The 20,944-nt window shown below is 38.0% G+C and overlaps 1 protein-coding gene and 1 long non-coding RNA gene across 2 annotated transcripts in view; one reads left to right on the plus strand and one right to left on the minus strand.

Annotated features, from left to right (window-relative positions):
• Positions 1–274: 274 nt before the first annotated feature.
• Positions 275–13,266, minus strand: rab33a (RAB33A, member RAS oncogene family). Its single transcript, XM_039665565.2, has 2 exons — positions 12,875–13,266; positions 275–3,857 (listed from the first exon to the last, which is right to left on the minus strand). The coding sequence occupies exons 1-2, from the start codon at positions 13,136–13,138 to the stop codon at positions 3,411–3,413; spliced, it is 711 nt and encodes a 236-aa protein (XP_039521499.1). The 5' UTR covers positions 13,139–13,266; the 3' UTR covers positions 275–3,410.
• The window catches only part of LOC148977510 (uncharacterized), a 69,985-nt gene continuing 62,043 nt past the window's right edge, over positions 13,003–20,944 (plus strand). Inside the window, exon 1 of the long non-coding RNA XR_016169641.1 lies at positions 13,003–13,092. This is a non-coding gene — a long non-coding RNA (uncharacterized LOC148977510). The remainder of the gene's footprint in view (positions 13,093–20,944) is intronic.

The following is a 20,944-nucleotide window of genomic DNA, read 5'->3' on the forward strand; positions in this document are numbered from 1 at the left end:
CTTTACATTGCAAATGTGTTTTTATTTTCGCATTTATTACAACAGGATGATTGCATAATGTCTATTAGTATTGTTAATACTTCAAGTCCTCAATAAATCCATTAATAATTTCAGCAGAGCAGGATTCTGTTTTCAGCATTATCAGTTCATCAATTTGTTGATCAATTCATCATTTAATCAGTTCATATTTTTTTCTATGACAAATAAAATATGAACTCCAATAATTGTTGCTTTTGTAGCAGAGCCATTTCTCAGGTAATGAAAGGGCTGGGGCTTCAGGATATGTGAGATTTAATTTGGTGCTCAAAACGTAACATACATATTGTAACGTGACAGCATACAATGGCACAAAACAAGACAAATCATAAGGCTTAAATGTCTTAGATACAGTATAAGGCTAAAACAGAGAATTCTCTTATGAATCTTAATAGATTTGAAACCACACACACTGCAACTTCTCCTGTAAAACCAAAATAACAGAATAGAATAGGCAGTGGATAGAGGTTATAATAAAAACATACTTACAGGGGCACCGCACTCTTTTTTTCATAATCAACATTTCCACAAACACTTACACCATTATTTGTCATGTTAATACAATTTGTTTTTCTGGTTGTTTTGAATTGAAATGTAACAATAATTAGCCTGTTTGAACTCTTAATGCATTTGGAAGAACCACTTTAAGCTGGTGAAATACTGTGATGCCACATAAAACTTCCCACACGGTTCCACTCTGGTGGGGTGGTGATGGCGCCGTGGATAAGACACATGCCTTTGGTGTGAGAGACCTGGGATCAAATCCACTGTCTGTGAGACACCAATGTGTCCCTGAGCAAGACACTTAACCCTCAGAGGCGTCCGACCTCTGACATATATAACAACTGCAAGTCGCTTTGGATAAAAGCATCAGCTAAATGAATAATTGTAAATGTTCCCAATGTGGTGAATTATGAGCGGTATCAGATTACATTAAGCATTTTGTTGGGTCACTAGACTATTTAATGCTAACTATCAGAATATGTACTAATTGGTTCCAAATTTTAATGAGTAAAAAATACATCCATGCTGTTAGTGAGGGTTAATGTTAGACATATTTTAGCATGGAGTAACCACAAGGCTAGGAAAAGGAATTAATATATTAATATGTAAAAACTCTGAAACTGGGTTTGGATTCCATGTGCAGTTCCTGATGGCTGAAACCTTAAAGGGATGTTGTTCTGTTGAACAACCACAAAAAATATATTTTAAAGAATGTGGATAACCAGTCTGGTCCCCATTGACTTCCATAGTATAAAAAATACTGTTTAAGTAAATGGGAACCAGAAACAGTTTGGTTATCCACATTCTTCAAAATATCATTAGTATTAGTGTGTGTGTGTGTGTGTGTGTGTGTGTTCAACAGAACAAAGATACTCATTCAGGTACAGAACTTGAGTGGGAGTAATTCTAACAGAACTTTAACTTTTGGGTGAACTAAAAAGTTAAATAAAAAGTAGGGCCGGGCAACGATTAATCGCATTCAAAATAAAAGTTTGTGTTTATATATGTGTGTGTACGGTCTATAATTATTTTTTTATATAAAAATTCACACACATGCATGTATATATTTAAGAAAAATTTGTTATTAATATATAAAATATTAACATGTATATTTAATATAAATTATGTATAAATATATAGACAGTATATACATGCAAATATTTCTTAAATATATACATGCATGTATTTATATATACAAAATAATTATACACACTGACACTACACACACATATATTATGTAAACACAAACTTTTATTTTGGATGCGATTAATCGTTGCCCAGCCCTAAAAGTTAATCTACCAAAAGTGGATGTTTTTCCACTAAGAAACGAACATTGTTATTATGTTTTGATTGATACTGTGAAGCTGCTTTGATGCAATCTATATTGTGAAAAGCGCTATATAAATATCCATGAACTGTCCCTTTAAGACCATCAGCCAATAATGTGTAAGATGTTGTCTTATGCCGATGAATGCATCTAAATGAATGGGTGACAAAACCAAATGACTAAATATAACAAATGTCACATTTTAAAGGTTACTTATAAGTGCACCGCGAATTAAGCATGAGGGATTGAAAATCATTCTTCTACATGCATAAAATCTTGTGTAAACCTGTCTAGCTAGACATGACAAAAATTAAGCATATTGAGGGGCCATTACATTTTCTAATTTTTCCTCACCAGCAATCTCAAAATAAAGTGCCTGATGTTTTTAAACTACTTCTTTTTTTGTAATTATAAAATAAATACTTGCAACATATACTCAAAAATACTAAAATAATACATTGTTTTGCATTGCAATAATGAAAATAAGACTTTTTCACCATTACTCCCTCGGGAAATAAACCTATCTATCTATTTAAAATACATTTACTTCATACTAAGTATCCTAGAAATCCATTAAAATATTTACTGACATATCGCTTGAGACTTACTGATATACAAATTAGCATTACACTTTATTTGGAGTACTTCTTTAATGCACATTTCTGAATATTAAGTCTTAAAATGTGTTTTAATATCACTATTTGTAAGGATAGTATGATCTCTGCATAATATCAGTCTTTAAATGCAAGATATTTAAAGTGTACCTTAAGTATACTTGCAATAGTTCCACTTTAGCACAATCAAATATACTTGAGTATATCTTTAGTTGGACCTCAGCACTATTTCCGGACAACTAAAGTGCATTAAGTACAAAATTAGTTGTTCCAATTTAGCATACATTAAGCATACAAGTAGTATACCAAAAGTACAATTGCAGGGTTTTATATTAAGTATATAACACGTAAATGTATTTGTAGTATACTTAGCATAAAATAAATGTTTTTAAAATCTTTTTTAGTATATTTATTTTTCACTAGGGATTACTAGTAATGACTAATTCCTAATGTGCATTTTAATTAATGTTAACAATTACTAATGTGCATTTTTGGGAAAACTAACTAAATAATAGTTAGTTATTTAAAATATATTTTAGTATATTTATTTTTTCACTAGGGATTACTAATGTGTTTTTTAATTAATGTTAACAAATGCTAATGTGAATTGTAGGGGAATGTGCTTAATTGTCATGATAATATTGTAACAATGGAAAGTTGGCATTATTTTCTTTCTCATTTCTTTTCTTTGATTTTGAAATGAAATACGACCTGGAAATATTCTTGACTGGTTTTGTGGGATTTGCCTTTTAGTGATGGTGTAATTGAAAAAAGAAAAAGAAAAACATAGACAAATAACAACATGTAAGATAAGCACAGGCACACAGAGAAACAGGGATAGTTCATGGCGTAAAGTAACTAAAATGAGTTGCAGGCACATTCTTGCACTGAATTATCATAAATGTTAATAATTCCACAGTTTAAGGTCCTCAGCATGGGCAGGTACTCTTAGGATCGGGCGGATGCGTCAGCCTCACTCTGCCGTCTTCTCTCTCCACGTCTCTGTAGATCAGGGACTTTTGGGCTTTTAGACGACATGCCAGGCACATGAAAATGGAGTCCACGTTCTGGCTCTCCTTGGGATCTTTGGCTGATGTTTCAAACAGTAGCATGTTATGGGAATCTGCAAACTTTAGGGCAGTGTTGGAAGGGACCTGGATATGGTCAAATAAATCACATTTGTTTCCCACCAGAACTCGAGGGACTGAGGATGACACCCCATGCCCGTTACACTCCTGAATCCAGGTCTTTAGGTTCTGGAATGAGGCCATTTTTGTGACGTCATACACAAATACCACAGCATGCACATTGCGGTAGTAGTGCTCCACCATGCTCTTCCGAAAGCGCTCTTGGCCCGCTGTGTCCCATACTTGTACCTGTTAGAGAAGAAACAAGACAGAAACTAATTTCAAGGTTGCGGAGAAGGTGAAGGAGAAAACTGATGCATCAGAAATAAACTAGCATGACAATGAATAAATCAAATTTAGCCATTTTTTAAGCATGCATGGCGTGATGTTAATTCCAAATGATTGCTGGTCAAATCTTTGACCTTTACTCAATTGCATATGACTGTGCTCTTTAAATGTCATAGTGTTTTCCTTTTTCATTTTATGACAACTTATTTTGGCTCAACATAAAAATGTTGATGCATCTGGAATATTTAGTGCTTGCTTATAATGCATTAGACGGATGTGTTACTTTCTCAAAATTCATTAATTTATATTAATATACAAAATACATACTCTGTGTGTGTATTTGTGTGTTATCTATGTACTGTCATGCCCTTTCCACCAGTCTATGTATTGAGTTGATAACATTTTTGATTTTGTTAATATTTTTTTCTGAAGAAAGACTTAGATAAATAGTGATGAAAACCAAAATATTAAATGTCATGGATGTACACTCAGCTAAAGGATTATTAGGAACACCTTTAATTTCTCATTAATGCAATTATCTAATCAACCAATCACATGGCAGTTGCTTCAACGTATGTAGGGATGTACTGTATGTCCTGGGGCCTGTACCATGATGGTAGTTGAACAAACTCAGGGTTGCAGGATTAGTTTCGAGTTGACAAAACCAAACCAATCCAACCAGGCTTTGTTGGTACCATAATGCTGATAACGCAGGCTTTGATCCTGAGTTTAGGAGTTTAGGTGTGACATCAGTAGCAAACAGCCAATCACATACTGAGAAAGAGTGAAACTCATTCAAAACTCATTGAAATTAATTTCTCGCCAGAGAAGTACCGCAATTCACTTATTTAAGTATTAAATTTAACGCAATTAAATAAAAGTATTAAAATATTAAGAATTTAAACAAATTTACACAGCAAAAAGAAAATAGCTGTCTATGAAAGGTATAGAGAGAATTTAACATTTAAGCTCACATGTAGTCATTTTATAGCTTCATTTATTGATTCTAAAGTGTATTTATATTACCTTTATGTACGTACAGGGTTCGTACACCTTTTCCAAGGTCAAATTCAAGCACTTTTCAAGCACTTTCAAGGTCCATTTTAAAGTTTTTTCCAGGACCTTATTCACTGTAAATTACAAACCAATACATAGTAAAAAAATATTATTTTGCGGTTTTTCCACATTAAAAGAGATAGTATGAAATAAACAGGCAAAATTGTGTTTCGGAATAGCAGAAGGATCAGATATTGAAGCAAAACACAGGTTTTATTTTTCAAAATGTTGTTAGAGGATTTGATCCAAATGACATGCAGTAGGGGTGGGCGGTATGACCAAAATTCTGTTTCACGGTATGACTAATTTTATTTCACGGTAACGATATATTTCATGTTATAGTTATTTATACATGTAGTTATTCTCCAAAAATCATCATAAAGGGCTTTGTATACTAAATAAACCCAAATACTTCAGAAATGAAAAGTTATTTTCCTTGTTTGACTCTTATTTGGCAAATAATTTATTTAGCAAACTATTTTGATAGCTAAATATAGTGAAAAAACATTAACTTTTAGAAGAACTTCCCCCAACTGACTGATATTACAACACTCATAGGTGCTCATAGGCACTCAATATACAACTCATATGTGCAATTAAACTTTAAATAAAGTGTTGCTGAATCATTTTTCAATCTCATGTTATTGCTTTACCTTATCAATCAGTTTATAATATCTAAATATTTTATTTTGAACTATTCTATTCATAATAATTTAGTAACTTCCTTTTAATTTTGTAGGATAATATTAGCAATACTATTATGTTTAAATGTGTTCCCGGGTACATTTTTTGCCATGTCTGCTTATTATACTTCGTTTTTTAAGGGCCTTGTTCTGCTCTTTTTGTGATATCTGGCAACCCGTCACCTGGAGCTTTCAAGAGACGTTCAGAATCAGTTGTGTGTGTCAAGTTCAGAAGTGACTAGAAGGAGAGCAGCAGCAGTATGAAAACCGTACAGCAGCTACTGTTAATGTTGACTAAGCAGTTATACACACCTATATTATACACACCTTGTAACTGCGTCATTATTTAATATGTTACCACAGCCGGGGTACACACTGAAACACCGAGATCCCTCTCAGTGTGTGTGTGCGCGCGTCCTTTGCATCAGTAAAATGCGATCGGTTCATTTGAGCGTCAGGTTGTATCACGGATCGAATCAAATGAAGATTTTATCAGCTGGTTCAGAGGCCAATTGTTTAGAGTTAGAAATTTATAATTCGCGCTGCATATTTAGTAATTTTGCCTCAGGTACCGACTATCCGAGACTACCTGGAGGAGGTGCTCCGAGTTCGGCTGCTCCCGAACCATGCCGCGGTTCGCGTGAATGTGAAAGAATCACGGACAGGACTCGGGTGCGCACTTAGTAAAGTGACCTGTGCATGCGTTTTACTTTTAGCTGATTATGATGTAAAATAAAAACACATGTATAAGAATGATAGTGTTGATGATTTACCTTGGATACGAGCGAGAGTAAGTCTACAGTGTATTCGCACACACATATAGCGCGTGGACTCAGGCTAACAAATTATTAGAAGTCCACTGTCTCCTGCGTTTGCAAGCAGCAGAGAGCCAAATGCGATACACAGTAAACCTGTTGTTCACTCAGCTGCGCATAATAACAACACAATATATTGACCCGTGTTTTCTATCATGCGTCGTGCACGTTTGTAATGACGTAAGATGCACGCAAACGCACCAGGATTTGATAGAATCAAGTTGAGTGTGAAACCAGGCCAACGCTGCGGGGGGCGCCGGTAACAAACGCGCTCGGGCCGCAGCAAATGATTTATTTCGCCATTTAATAAACAAAATATTCAGTCAGATAGGTATTTGTTGTGAAAGAAACAGTTACAATTTCAAGCACTTTCAAGCATTTTATCCAAAATTTAAGCACTTTTCAAACCTTGAAAACACAACATCAAAATTCAAGCATTTTCAAGGATTTCAAGCACCCGTACGAACCCTGTACGTATTCCTTTAAAATCTGCGTAATAATAATAGATGAACTGAAACTGTACATGTGAGATTGTATTAGGGTATAATAATTACAGAAAAAATTTCTAAATCATACAAATTTATTTACTAAAAGCCCTGATTTTGTCTTTTAAAATCATTTGCTGTGGAGTGACGTTATCCCGTCATACATGTGTCACTTTGCTCACAGCTGATTGGTCCAAGTTCAGTTTGCAACCTCTTACCTGGAACATAACCTGCCCCGGACCAGGTTAGCCGTGGAATGTAAGTTACTATGGCGATGAACACTGCTAAAAGCCAAACCACTTTCATGGTAGTGTTGTCACGATACCAAAATTATTGTTTCGATACCAATACCAAGTCAAGTATTGCGATTTCGATACTTTTTCGATACTTTTCCTGAAAAGGAAAGTATTTCTTACAAGGCGTTTCATATGCACCTCCTTTGCATAGGTCTGTGCTCTTTAATGCTGTAATAACCTAATATAAATAAATCACTGACATGCACATGCTCTGATTATAATCATATAGCCGATAGATCATTTTGCTGATGTTTTGTATCCTTTATTTTAGCAGCTTGCAAATTATTTATGCTATCTATGAAAGTTGGGGGGAAAGTTGTACACCTAATACAAAAATAAATAAAACATCTCCAGTTAACTAGCAGATAATTAATTTAGTTCGCTATTAAATAAGAGATCTAGCGCTAAAATCTGTTGTTGTTTTTTTTTTTTTTTTAACAAGCACCACTCTTTTTCGCTGCTATCAGTTGGATATGGATACAGTGTCTTTTGCGGTTCGCACAGTCGCGCACCGTCTGAAGTCGGCGTTTCAAACTATCGCCGTTGCAGAGACCTCTTGATTGTGTTGCTAAAAACTTGCAATGTGTAACTATCAGACCGGCCCTCACGACCTCGAAACACCACCGGCCCACCGGGAAAAGATCCGACTCTCCTGATTGCCACTCCGCTACTGACAGGCGGCCACTGTAGTGTGTTTGTCTCATGACAGCTGCAGCTTCTTTGCTGCGTGTGTGAGGAGAAACACAGACATTCATAGGTAGAGACTGGAAGCGTGCGTGGCACACACCAACATGAAATACGTCTCTTACAAATCTGGGTCGCGGTCATTCATAAAAGTATCGATACTAATAAATGTAGGTATCGTGAGGTTTTTAATTTCCGAGTATTGCGATACTTTTGAAGTATCGGTGCACCGTGCAACACTATTTCATGGTGCCTAAAACCCAGGGTTGGCACAAACTAAACTGAAACATAGCTGGCTAGCCACCTAAACCAGCTTCATTGTATAGGCCCCTGTTCAAGACAATCTCCTGAACTCCAAACGGAATGTCAGAATGGGAAAGAAGGGTGATTTAAGCAATTTTGAGCGTTGCATGGTTGTTGGTGCCAGACGGGCCGGTCTGAGTATTTCACAATCTGCTTAGTTACTGGGATTTTCACGCACTTGTAGGGTTTACAAAGAATGGCGTGAAAAGGGAAAAACACCCAGTATGTGGCAGTCCTGTAGGCGAAAATGCCTTGTTGATGCTAGAGGTCAGAAGAGAATGGGCCAACTGATTCAAGCTGATAGAAGAGGAACTTTGAGAGAAATAACCACTCGTTACAACCGAGGTATGCAGCAAAGCATTTGTGAAGCCACAATGCGCACAACCTTGAGACGGATGGGCTACAACAGCAGAAGACCCCACCGGGTACCACTCATCTCCACTACAAATAGGAAAAAGAGGCTACAATTTGCAAGAGCTCACCAAAATTCACCTTTGGCTAAGCCCCGCCCCCCTTAGTTACTGTTGCTACATCCGTCAAACTTCATCTGCGCTCTGAATGGTTTACACCGTGTCCTAACTACACGCGACGCGACACGCGATAAAAGGTATCTTTTCCATGTTAATCAGAGTTTTTGTCCTAACCAGACGCGACGGCGACACGCGAAGTTTCTAATTTAGAAACGGTTCCTATTTCTGTGACGTCGCGGCTGACAGAATGAAGAAATTACACTGGTTATGAGTATACATTATTTATTTTTAGTTAAAAATAGGTCACAAGCGACAACGGATAATATTCCTCAGATTTTGAAAGCATGTAATATAGCATTCAAAATGAATTCTATGCAAACATACAACAGTACTTCATAACAAAATTAGTCAATGAGTATATTTTGTAAATGTTTTGATTTTTAATAATGTTATTTCTTGATTTGATTATGTCCTTACCCATTTCCAATGCGAGTGCGGGCCAACAGTGCGCTTTCACAGAGAGACTCTGCTCACACCATAGGCTCACACGCTGTTCTGAATGTGTGGCATCTCACAGCCGCGTCGCGTATAGTGTGGACAGACACACTTGCTGTCGCTGGAATTTTATCGCGTCACGTGTAGTTAGGACACGGTGTTATGCTGTAACAGCTCTTCCTGCTGAAATGTTATCAAACTTTTATAAAGCACTAAAAGCAGCAAATAAAGTGTCCAATAGAAGTAGGCAAAAGGGGCTGCAATATGCGTTCGAAGGCTATATACAAGACATACAGGTGAAACGCAAGAAACAACAAGGCATCCAAAATAGAGGCAAAAGCATAACGTTACCGGTCACAGTCAAAACATGAACCACCGCATATCCTACTAGTCAAGACTGAGGCTGGAACTAACAATTTCAGGGAGCAACACTATTCATTCATGCAAAGCTGGGTAGGTCTCTATTCACTTCTATAATGGTTATTACAAAGCAAACAGACTACACGAGTATAACGTTGTATTTATTAGCAGCATGTGCTAGCGTATCAACAACCGGTAGGAGAACCGGAATCATAACCTAAAACATTATATAACGGTCTAACTAGTATAACTTCACACTCTCAGTAAGGTTAGAAGTAAAAAAAGATGTGCTTGTTGATCTTTATGGGGTTTAGCTCAAGCTGACTGAGGGCATCCACACAGTTTCCAAAGACGACACTTGTCAGGATTTGACTTCGGTTTTGGGAAGGGAAAAAACGGACACCCCTCTCCAACCTCTCTGGGAAACGCGTATCTGTGTTACAAATGCCCGAGGCACAACGTTTAACCATATTTTGGATAAAACTACGATGGTAATAGCCTGCCGAGACCAAAAATATGAGACGCCTGTGTTGAAAGTCAATGGAGCACTGTGAAAAAGTGTCTGACCTCTGTGGGAGCTCAATCTTGGCTGCGCTGTGATTGGTCAATCTACATTCTAGGGTGTGGCTTAGCCAAAGGTGAATTGGACAGTTGATGACTGGAAAAATGTAATGTTGCCAGTTCTGATGTCTCGATTTCTGCAGAGAACATGGATCCATCATGCCTTGTTACCATCCTGCAGGCTGGTGGTGGTGGTGTAATGGTGTGGGGGACGTTTTCTTGGCACACTTTAGGCCCATTAGTGCCAATTTGACATTGTTTAAATGCCACGGGCTACCTGAGCATTGTATCTGACCATGTCCATCCTTTTATGGCCACCATGTACCCATCCTCTGATGGCTACTTCCAGCAAGATAATGCACCAAAAAGCTTGAATCATTTCAACTTTGTTTCTTGAACATGAGAATGAGTTCACTGTACTAAAATGGCCCCCACAGTCACCAGATCTCAACCCAATAGAGCATCTTAGGGATGTGGTGGAACGGGAGCTTCGTGCCCTGGATGTGCATCCCACAAATCTCCATTAACTGCAAGATGCTATCCTATCAATATGGGCCAACATTTCTAAAGAATGTTAATAGCACCTTATTGAATCAATGCCACGAAGAATTAAGGCAGATCTGAAGGTGAAAGGAGGTTAAACACAGTATCACTATGTTGTTCCTAATAATAATTTAGGTGAGTGTATATTTACTGAGTAATCCATTATTTTGAAGAGTGTGGTCAAAATGACAATTTTCACCTGAGATTTGAAGTCAAATTACAAGGGGGTAAAAAGAGTGACTGAAGATGGCAGCATTATCATTTATTTTTTTTACAGAGATTGGGAGCTCTATAAGTTAAATCTGTTGACTTTAGCAATCTTTATTGCATTAGGCTATCCACAAGTTTCCAAGGGGCGCTCCTGTAAAAAATAAAGTGGGTGAAACTTCCGGTAAGGCGGCGGAAGTAGCAATCCAAATTTGGTATTTTGTGTGTTAGTTAGCGAAGAGGCTAGCTGTTTTTCAGAGAATTATTTTACTATTTAAAGACGCAAATCTTTATGAGAGATGTCGTTACGGAGCTCAGGGACAACATGTGCTGTTCGCGGTTGTATGTATAACCGGACTAAACTAATTCAGTGGCTTAAACGATTGTTTTGAACATAAGCCGAAAACGAAATCAGAGTGATCCTGCCAACGACTGTAACGTTAGTTTCCATCACCTCCCAAAAGACTACGAATCTTTCTGTGTACATTTGTTTAAATCTTATGCTGCGTTCCAGGCAGGTTTTTGAACACGTAAATCACGACTTCAAACCACGACTTACGACTTTGTAGCATTCCAGGTCATTCACGCCAAACTACCTAGATGTAAACAAACCAGCATGGCAGACCTTACGGGGCTCATGCGCATTTCTAACGCCAAAGGTGCTTACTCCTTGTTTATTTGTGGGAAACTGAGGGGGAAAAATAGCGCATGAGGCAAAATAAGCTGTTATACCTTTTATTTTACTTTATTTGTATATTTGGAAATGTATTTGCTATTAATTTATCCTTGCACTCAATGGACTGAAAACTAGTTAACGTTATATTGTCCTAAAGTGTATTCTCACCGAGTACCGCCTGCAGAAACACTGCATCCGTAGGGGCTGTCGGGCTATGTGACGTCAGAACTTGTAACTGAGAGTACATCGGTCTAGTACGAGTTCACGGGTGGGAAGTCACGGGTTTGACTGCCGTTCCAGTGCACTTTCACGGATATGAGGTTGGAAAAACACGAGTTACAGGTAATCTATCAGCATGTGTTTGGCTGTTCGCTACTGATGGTACACCTAAACTCAGGATCAAAGCCTGAGTTGACAGAATACCAAATGTGCCCGTTAATGTATTCAAGTAGCACATTCATTTATAATTTTGAATAAACTCCAAAGCACAATGACTAAGTGTGTATTTTTTATTTTAATTGTTTGTCAGCTCACACAACTGTCTGTCACCATGCCTTGATGATTATTGATTATTAATGTTATTATAATACTCCCAACCAAGTAACTGCGGAGGGTAAAGGTACTGTTATTTCACGCTTTTTAATTTCGTTGAGGTTGTGTTCCCACATCGTTAGCTAGTTTGGATAGCTATAACTTGAATGACTATCAACTGTTGAATGACTCGTGTGAAGTATGTCAAGTCGTTACTGTATTTGTATTTTCTACTTCCTATGTGAAGGTGCTTGTCTGTTGTCTAAAGACAGTTCGTTGTACCAGGCCAACAGGCAAATTATGGTTGTTAATATTATGTTCAATTAAAAAAAAAAAGTATGTCTAGTCACGCTTGGTTTACTTCGAACCTGAAGACGCGCCCACTTTTGACGCAAGGCCTCATGGGGCGTAGGAAACTTATGGATATGCCAATGGATACTGTTCAAAAATGGTAATAAAACAAAACAAAAAAAAAAACACTTTTTTTTGCCTCAAGTTAGTTTGCATGCCTGTAACTCAAGAAGTACTAGATTACTAATACCATTTTTTGAATGTTCAATTGACCAATTTACTTATGGAGGAGCACGATGAAATAGCAGGTGTTTTCTAAATTGTCGATATTAAGGCATGTAATTTGATTAGTCTGAAATTAAAGACAATGCCTTCATGCAACATGCGATCAGAGTCATGGTCAGAATGTAAACATTGAGCTTGATGCTGCTGCTGTCACACGTCTACCCAAACACACAATACGATCGTGACACAACGAGATATCGGCCTTCGGAAGAGCGCAGCTACGACAATATATCCTACCTTTATTTTCTCGCCCTCGATTTCCACAGCTTTCTCCCTGAAATCCACGCCGATGGTTGCTTCAGTCTTGCAGGGGAAGGCTCCGCCGGTGAAGCGGAAGGTTAAACAGGTCTTACCAACATTTGAGTCCCCGATGACAATGATTTTAAAAATCCGCGTCTGCACACTGTGGTCTAGAGACGTGCTCAGGTCCAGAGACGACGTGATGTTGGCATGGCGTGAGTTGGCAGTTCTTTCTCTGTTTTCTGGGAATTCATTTGCCATAACGGTGAAATGATGTACCGAGCCTGGTGTTCACTGGTCCGGCGGTGATGGTGGTGGTGGTGGTGGGGATGGGGGAAGGGATGGCAGATACACTCCCTTTGCAGATGCAGTGAGTTTACACTTTAGTTTACATGGACTGACTGACAAGTATCCTAGCTGATGCAGTAGCCTTAACGCAATTAAAATCGTATAATAGCTGAAAAATAAATGATACTTTACCCATAATTGAATAAAAATGAGAGCATGGGTATGGTAGTTAAATTTAAAGGGATAGTTCACCCACAAATTTAAAATAATGCCTATCTTACTGCTTTGATACAAGCTGTATTGTAAAAAGCGCTATAAATAAAGGTGACTTGACTATTATCACTAAATGCAGTGGAATACAACATAATTTTGGAAGAATATTATAACTCTTTTCCAGACAGTTTGTGATATGTCAACAAAACATCATAAAAGTGTCCAAAAAAGAACACCATATGACTCTTCATGATGGTCCAAGTTGCCTGAATTCATTTACAGTTTTTTACAATTGCTATGACAGATTTTTAAATACTTTTAACAATTTTCCAAAACACAGTTAGCACTACATCCGGCTGTGTAAGCTATACTATTAACAGATTTCTTGTTGCTTTAACACAAAATGCATACAGTTAAAGGTGCCATCTGTAAAAATTGAGGTTAAAATATCCCAAAAATGAGCTACACGCATCAAAAGATTGAGAAGAAATAAGGTTGATGATGTCATTAAAAAACTGACACGTTATAGTGCTGCCGAGATATTAATCTGAATTAGCATGCTAAATTACTAGCCCCGGCCCGGCAGGTGTCGTAATACCAGTTTCGACCATGGGAGGCGGTATGCGGGCGGGCAACGTTACCACCAGCCAAACTGCAGTACACGAGTGAGTCGCGCTCGCGCCAGCTTGTGTTTACTTGAACCTGACGTCAGTCGTGTGGAAAATACAGCCCACTACTACATTTCAGTTCAGGGAAGAGTTAAAAAACAATAATTGGTCGATATTATGCATGAGGAATACATTTTGGTAAGTTGTAGCATACTTTATCTTTTAACAGTGTTCGTGTTCTTTTACCATTAGCTAGTAGAGATGATCGGTTCACGTGTGCTAGGGATCTGTCGTGTAAAGCGCCAATACTGTATTTATTGTTTGAATTGCATAATAAAATGAACAGAATCTGAGAGCTGAGATCGGTCTCCGTGTCCTTTTCTGTGCATGACAAAATTGATGTGTGGCGTGAGTGTGTGAAAAGTGTTGTGAGAGTTGGCAGCTCTGAAAGACGCTAGCGTGGTCCACATCAGGGAATGCTGTCTGTCAAATTAATTCAAACTAATGATAAAAAATGTAATATGAACAAATCGAATATCATAAAACTAGAAATAATAGCCTGGGCTTTAATTTTCCCATATCGTCGAAATGCACCGACTTGTCTATGAGACGGCCCTTATAATTTAGTATTGAGATGTTGTTCATTTAGTCTCTAATCTCTGAAAATCTCCAAATGCTCCACGTGAAACTGCGGTCTTCCAACCTTTTACTATCGTGTCAATTGATTTGATTAATATGCACGAGGGAGACAGAGCAACACAGCACTCGCCCATATTGTTTGAAGACATGAGAGAGCGCGTGGCCGTGGAGGTATTTCTGGAGGTATACTGCCCCCATCTGGTATGGAACATGTTGTATGATTTGATTTTAAATCCCAGAGGGCACCTTTAACACAAATTAAAGTGCTTGAACTTCTTTTACACACAAGCTCAAACAAGACAAACAATGGATTTTTACTGTTAAATTTACCATTGCTTTAACACTGTATGTCAGAACAGATAACACCATGTTCTAAACCTAATCTTACAGGCTAAAGTCAAGGTAAACAGCTGTTTATATTGTGAATTGAAAAATAAATGATTCCCCTGTATTTTATTCTATTGTTACTGAGAAACAGCTGATTGAATAATGCAAATATGGGACAATGTGACAATGTGGCATTTCACAATTCCAGTGCAATCATGGCCTGGTTTGATCCCATCAGAGGATGATGTCCCCTTTCCCTTTCTTAGCCTGGAGATGGAAGGTTTTTGACCATTGTCTATATATGCAAATGCTTGTATATATGGAGGTGTGTGCATACATATGTCTATATATACTGTATATGGCTACATATATATGTACGCTGTTTCTGTGGCTTGTACATACCTGTATATATTGCCTTCTAAAAGGAAAAATAAATAAACATTTGATCACAAAAAAAGTTTTTTGACCATCGTCCACAGGACCAAATGTCCCTCCTGGATGCAGTGGATTCTGCATCCCAAGACATCCCAGCTAAACACAGTTTTTTTGAATTTTTTTTTTTTTTTTGTTTTGTATTGAATTTCTACAACACAGGAAACAAAATGCACACATTTGCTAACAAAACTGTAGAGAAGCTTAAAAATAAACTGCAGTGCAAAACAATCTACTGCATAAACAATCAAATATACTGTCTATTGTATAAGGGCAGGCCTGACATACTGTATATAAAATTAACCGTTTTTGTGTTTGTGCCAATTGTGTGTTGCAGGTGTGTTGGTGTGTTAAGAGTTTAGAAAATGTGTTAATAGTATTGAAAAATTGTCATAGCGATTGTAAAAAACTGTAATTTTGCTTTTACAGTATTTCTTTTTAACCAAATCAGTTATTGACGGAAATACCCCTCTGCAAAACTGTAGTTATATGCTTTTTTTTTTTTCGGATTTAAAAAAATAGTATGGCAAGGTTTGATATTTTTGTCTACATTTGCCATTTCTAGGATGTGTCATAACTGAGCATTACACTTCCGTTTTAATATGTGGAATAGAGAAGATTTCATTGCTGCGTGAATCAATTATGACAGAATTTTAATTTTCAGACCTCTAACTGTATTTTATCACTCTATCATAGCTCATAGATTTATGGAATTAATTTAGGTTTCATTTATGTATCAATCAGAAAAAAAAAAATCTTGAAAATTGTTAAAATACACTAAGAGTATGTAGCCATAAAACGCATGTGTATAGAATAGCTCAGACAGTTTGGTCTTGAGTGAATTTAATAAGATATTCATATTTCATAGTTTATATTGAGATCTGACTTTTGTTTGAAAACTTTAGTATCTTGGCAAATCTATTGCACAGATTGTGACATTGTCAAACTCTGGAGCAGACAAATCAGAAAACACATGCACAAAAAAACAACTGTCAAGGAGATCTCATTAATATCTCACTGTGATTTTTATGTCCTCTGCATTAATTAGTACTATTGCTTGATTCATAACTGTGGCGTCTAACATTTAAAATCTAATAGATCTCAAATTAAATTAATAGGCCCACTTTAATTTCCTTAGTATTATGGTGCAATTGTGACATTTTGTAAAATAAATGGTATTAAAGAGTTGAAACAAAAATACCATAATAATGTTATTTATTGGCATATTACATAATTGTGTTCTTGTCTTATTTATAGTAATATATAGTAAGCATATTACATAATTGTGTTCTTGTCTTATTTTTTGTTCAGCTACCACATCATTAGCAACATTTGTACCATACATTGCCTCATTCCTCTCTGACAAGGCCATTTTGTTCTAACGCACTAAAGAATGCAAGAAATTCAACATACAGTATTTCAGAATATTTGCAGACATTCTGGAATGTTTTATGTACAATTTATGTTAGAAAAATATGTAAAATGATTGTTTACCCTGTGGAATATATAAATATGTACAAACTAATGTTATTATAAATTAAAAACAGGATGCCAAAGACATCTTATCCTTGGGTCAATGAATGCGCAGATCCAAAGCTAACAAGCATTTAACAACATTGATGAGGGCATTTTTAAAGGTGCCATCTGACATAATAAATCAAATCCTACTCCATATTCCATAACAGATGGGGGCAGTATACCTCCAGAAAATGACTTGTGCTCCTACCATCGCGCATGTTATTCAAATCATTTGACATGATAGTAAAAGGTTGGAAGACAGCAGTTTCACATGGAGCATTTGGAGATTTTTAGAGATCAGAGACTCAATGAACAACATCTCAACACTAAATGATGAAGACCGCCTCATAGACGCCTGTCTCAAAAACAAGCTGGTGCATTTCGACGATATGGGGAAATAAAAGCTTGGGCAATTATTTGAAGTTTATGGTATTCGTTTTGTTCATATTACACTTATATTGTTAGTGAATTAATTTGACAGACAGCATTCGCTGATGTTGATCAAGCTAGCGCCGTGAATTCACCGTGAGACACGCAATTGACACTTAGCAAGCAGGTTAGTTAAAGCTAGGGTATACGATTTCAAAGATTGTTCATTATTAATATCCTCGTTTAGATGCTGGTTATGGTTATATAGTACAATCCTAACAATATGAATAGAAAAAAGAACGAAAAAAATCCATTCACTCTATTGGCTGTACAGCCGCATAATAGTTGACCAATGAAAGCTTTGTGGCCGCAAAGCTACATTGGTCAACTGCTCTCATCCAATCACCAGCTACACTTGAAACTCCGCCTGGTGCTCGCGTCTCCACCGCACCCAACCGCGCTCCCCTTCTGCGTCATGAGAAACGCGCGTGTTAGCAGCTGACCACATATGGTAGTTAGCTAAGTAGCATATCAGCAATGGATAAAAACGAAAAAGACAACAGCTAGCGTCCCCTGCTTGCCCCTACAAGAAAATGTGAAGAATGCCGAAATTTGAGGAGAATAAATATAGGGTCCACCATTGACCGATGGAGAAAGCTTCAGCGAGATCTGGGACTGAATACCGATGCGGACACTGCTGACTTTTTGTTGAGCAGGTAACGTTAAACATTTATTTATACTCTTATATGGCGTGAGTCGCATGACGTGTTACATAAATAGATTTTTATCAGTCTGACAACTTGCTAATGCTGCCGGTCGAAATTGGAATGTTTGCTGTTTAGCATCGCCTATCACGGGTCAAAGTAAATGTATTTCTTGAAGTGCTTGATTATATTTCAGTATGCCTAGCGGGTTTCTGTTCGAGCCGATCGGAATTTAAACAAGATGCGCTGTATGCTGCTATAACAATTACTCAACCTTCGCAATACTACTAATATCATACTTATGGTGGTGGGTAGTGTAGAACATTTCATGTGTTGCTAATCTTGCGTTGGTGTGATCTCAAACGTGTCATTGAATTGTTGATGAAGCAACTAAGTTCAAGTGTCTAAAGGCAATTTTACATATGAAGTGTCATTAGCAATGTCATTAGATTGAAGCGACTAAGCAATGTTGTGAAAGTATGATCACAACTTGACTGAGTGACGTTGTTCAATTCGTTTCCCGGGAGGGATCAGGTAGCAGAGGGGAGGGGTGTGTGTGTGTGTGTGTGTGTGTGTGGAGAGGCGGGATGAGTTTTTTAAAACTTCCCTCCCGTTTCAGGCTTTCTTGACCGATTTTCAACATCGTATACTACAGCTTTAAGCTCTCAGATTCTGTCAATTTTATTATGCAATTCAAAGAATAAATACCGTTTTGGCGCTTGTACATGTTACACCACAGATCCCTAGCACACGTGAACCGATCGTCTCTACTAGCTAATGGAAAAAGAACATGAACTCTTTTGAAAGATACAGTATGCTACAACTTACCAAAATGTATTCCTCATGCATAATGTCGACCAATCATTTTTTGAACTCTTCCCTGAACTGAAATGTAGTAATGGGCTGTATTTCCACACGACTGACATCAGGTTCAAGTACACACATAAGCCGGCGCGAGCGCGACTCACTCGTGTATTGCAGTTTGGCTGGTGGTAACGTTGCCCGTCCGCATACCGCCTCCCATGGCCGGAACTGGTATTACGACACCTGCCTGGGCCGGGGCTAGTAATTTAGCATGCTAATTCAGGTTAATATCTCGGCAGCACTATAACTTGTCAGTTTTTTAATGACATCATTGCACTTATGCATCTGACTGGTAGTGCATCTGCGACTTACTTTCACTTTGATTTGCGATAGATTGCGACACGCTGGCTTTATGAATAGACGCTCAGCTGCTCATCTGAGGTGATGCGCGTCGTCATATATGACTAAAACAACATGACATATAGCCTGGTTTCAACAACCAGATGCATTTACACTTGTCCAGTTTCGTCTGGAATGCGGCCCAGACCACGTCCTCAAGTGATTTGAGCGATCGGATTCAAATCCGTCTCAAATGCTTTTCGGAGGGCAAGCTATCCGATCACAGAAAACGCATGAAGTGCGTGTAAACAGCCCCTTTGAATCCATCTTCTACTTTTGTGGAAAGTTGACTAAAGTTGTGTCGCTCGTTGTTGTCTTCTCTGATACGGAGAATGGCGGCGAATTCACTAAACCTGCAAGACATAGGCACATAGCAAGGTGAGCGTGATCATGTCCTAATCGTCCTAATCGGGCGCACAAGATAACACGTCAGCAGCGTCATTGGTATCGTGAACGAGCAATGACAATAGAACCGGAAGAGAATACAATGCTGAATAAAGTCGTTGTTTTTGCTATGTTTGGACCAAAAAGTATTTTCGATGCTTATAAAATTCGAACTAACCCACTCATGTCACATGGACTACTTTGATGATGTCTGTATTGCCTTTATGGACAAGGACAGTATAAGGTACATACATTTTCAATGGAGGGACAGAAAGCTCGCCGACTAAATCTAAAATATCTTAAACTGTGAAGCTCAGAAGAGCTTTGGTATCTTTGACAGACCTGTACAGGCGATTCTCCATTTCGAGCAGCGATTATTTTGCGCAATATAAAAAAGTGAAATGTGCATCTTTCTTCAGATCATAACGTTCCATAACACAGATAAAGTCCACCTTTTACCTTGAGCACGTCTCTAGCCTGAGCTGGCCCGCTTTGGCCCAAGGTATTCGACGGGCCAGAAATCCTGGCTGTTGGCCCTGAGTAAGCCCCGATCAAGCCCCGCAAGTGACAGTGGAAACGCGACAGGCCCTGTCAGACACTACTGCTCGGCAGTGGAAATGCGGCTATTGAAATATCTCGCGGTATGGATGTACCATTACAAACAAATAAAACATCAGTTTACTCTAAAAGAGTATTCATTTTGTTCATTTTTTAAAGGTGCCATATGTAATAATTGATGTAACAATATCCAAAAAAAAAGAGCTACACGCATCAAAAGAATGAGAAGAAATAAGTGCAATGATGTCATTAAAAAACTGACAAGTTATAGTGCTGCCGAGATATTAACCTGAATTAGCATGCTAAATTACTAGCCCCGGCCCGGCAGGTGTCGTAATACCAGTTCCGGCCATGGGAGGCGGTATGCGGGCGGGCAACGTTACCACCAGCCAAAGTGCAATAGACGAGTGAGTCGCGCTCGCGCCGGCTTGTGTGTGTGTACTTGAACCTGATGTCAGTCGTGTGGAAATACAGCCCACTACTACATCTCAGTTCAGGGAAGAGTTCAAAAAATGATTGGTCGACATTATGCATGAGGAATACATTTTGGTAAGTTGTAGCATACTGTATCTTTCAACAGAGTTCATGTCCTTTTTCCATTAGCTAGCAGAGACGATCGGTTCACGTGCGCTAGGGATCTGTGGTGTAACATGTACAAGCGCCAAAACGGTATTTATTCTTTGAAGTGCGTACTAAAATTGACAGAATCTGAGAGCTTAACTAACCTGCTTGCTAAGTGTCAATTGCGTGTGTCTCACGGTGAATTCACGGCGCTAGCTTGATCAACATCAGCAAATGCTGTCTGTCAAATTAATTCACTAACA

This window comes from Pimephales promelas, chromosome 9 (genome assembly GCF_988280905.1).
Source record: "Pimephales promelas chromosome 9, fPimPro1.hap1.1, whole genome shotgun sequence".
Classification (NCBI taxonomy): domain Eukaryota; kingdom Metazoa; phylum Chordata; class Actinopteri; order Cypriniformes; family Leuciscidae; genus Pimephales; species Pimephales promelas.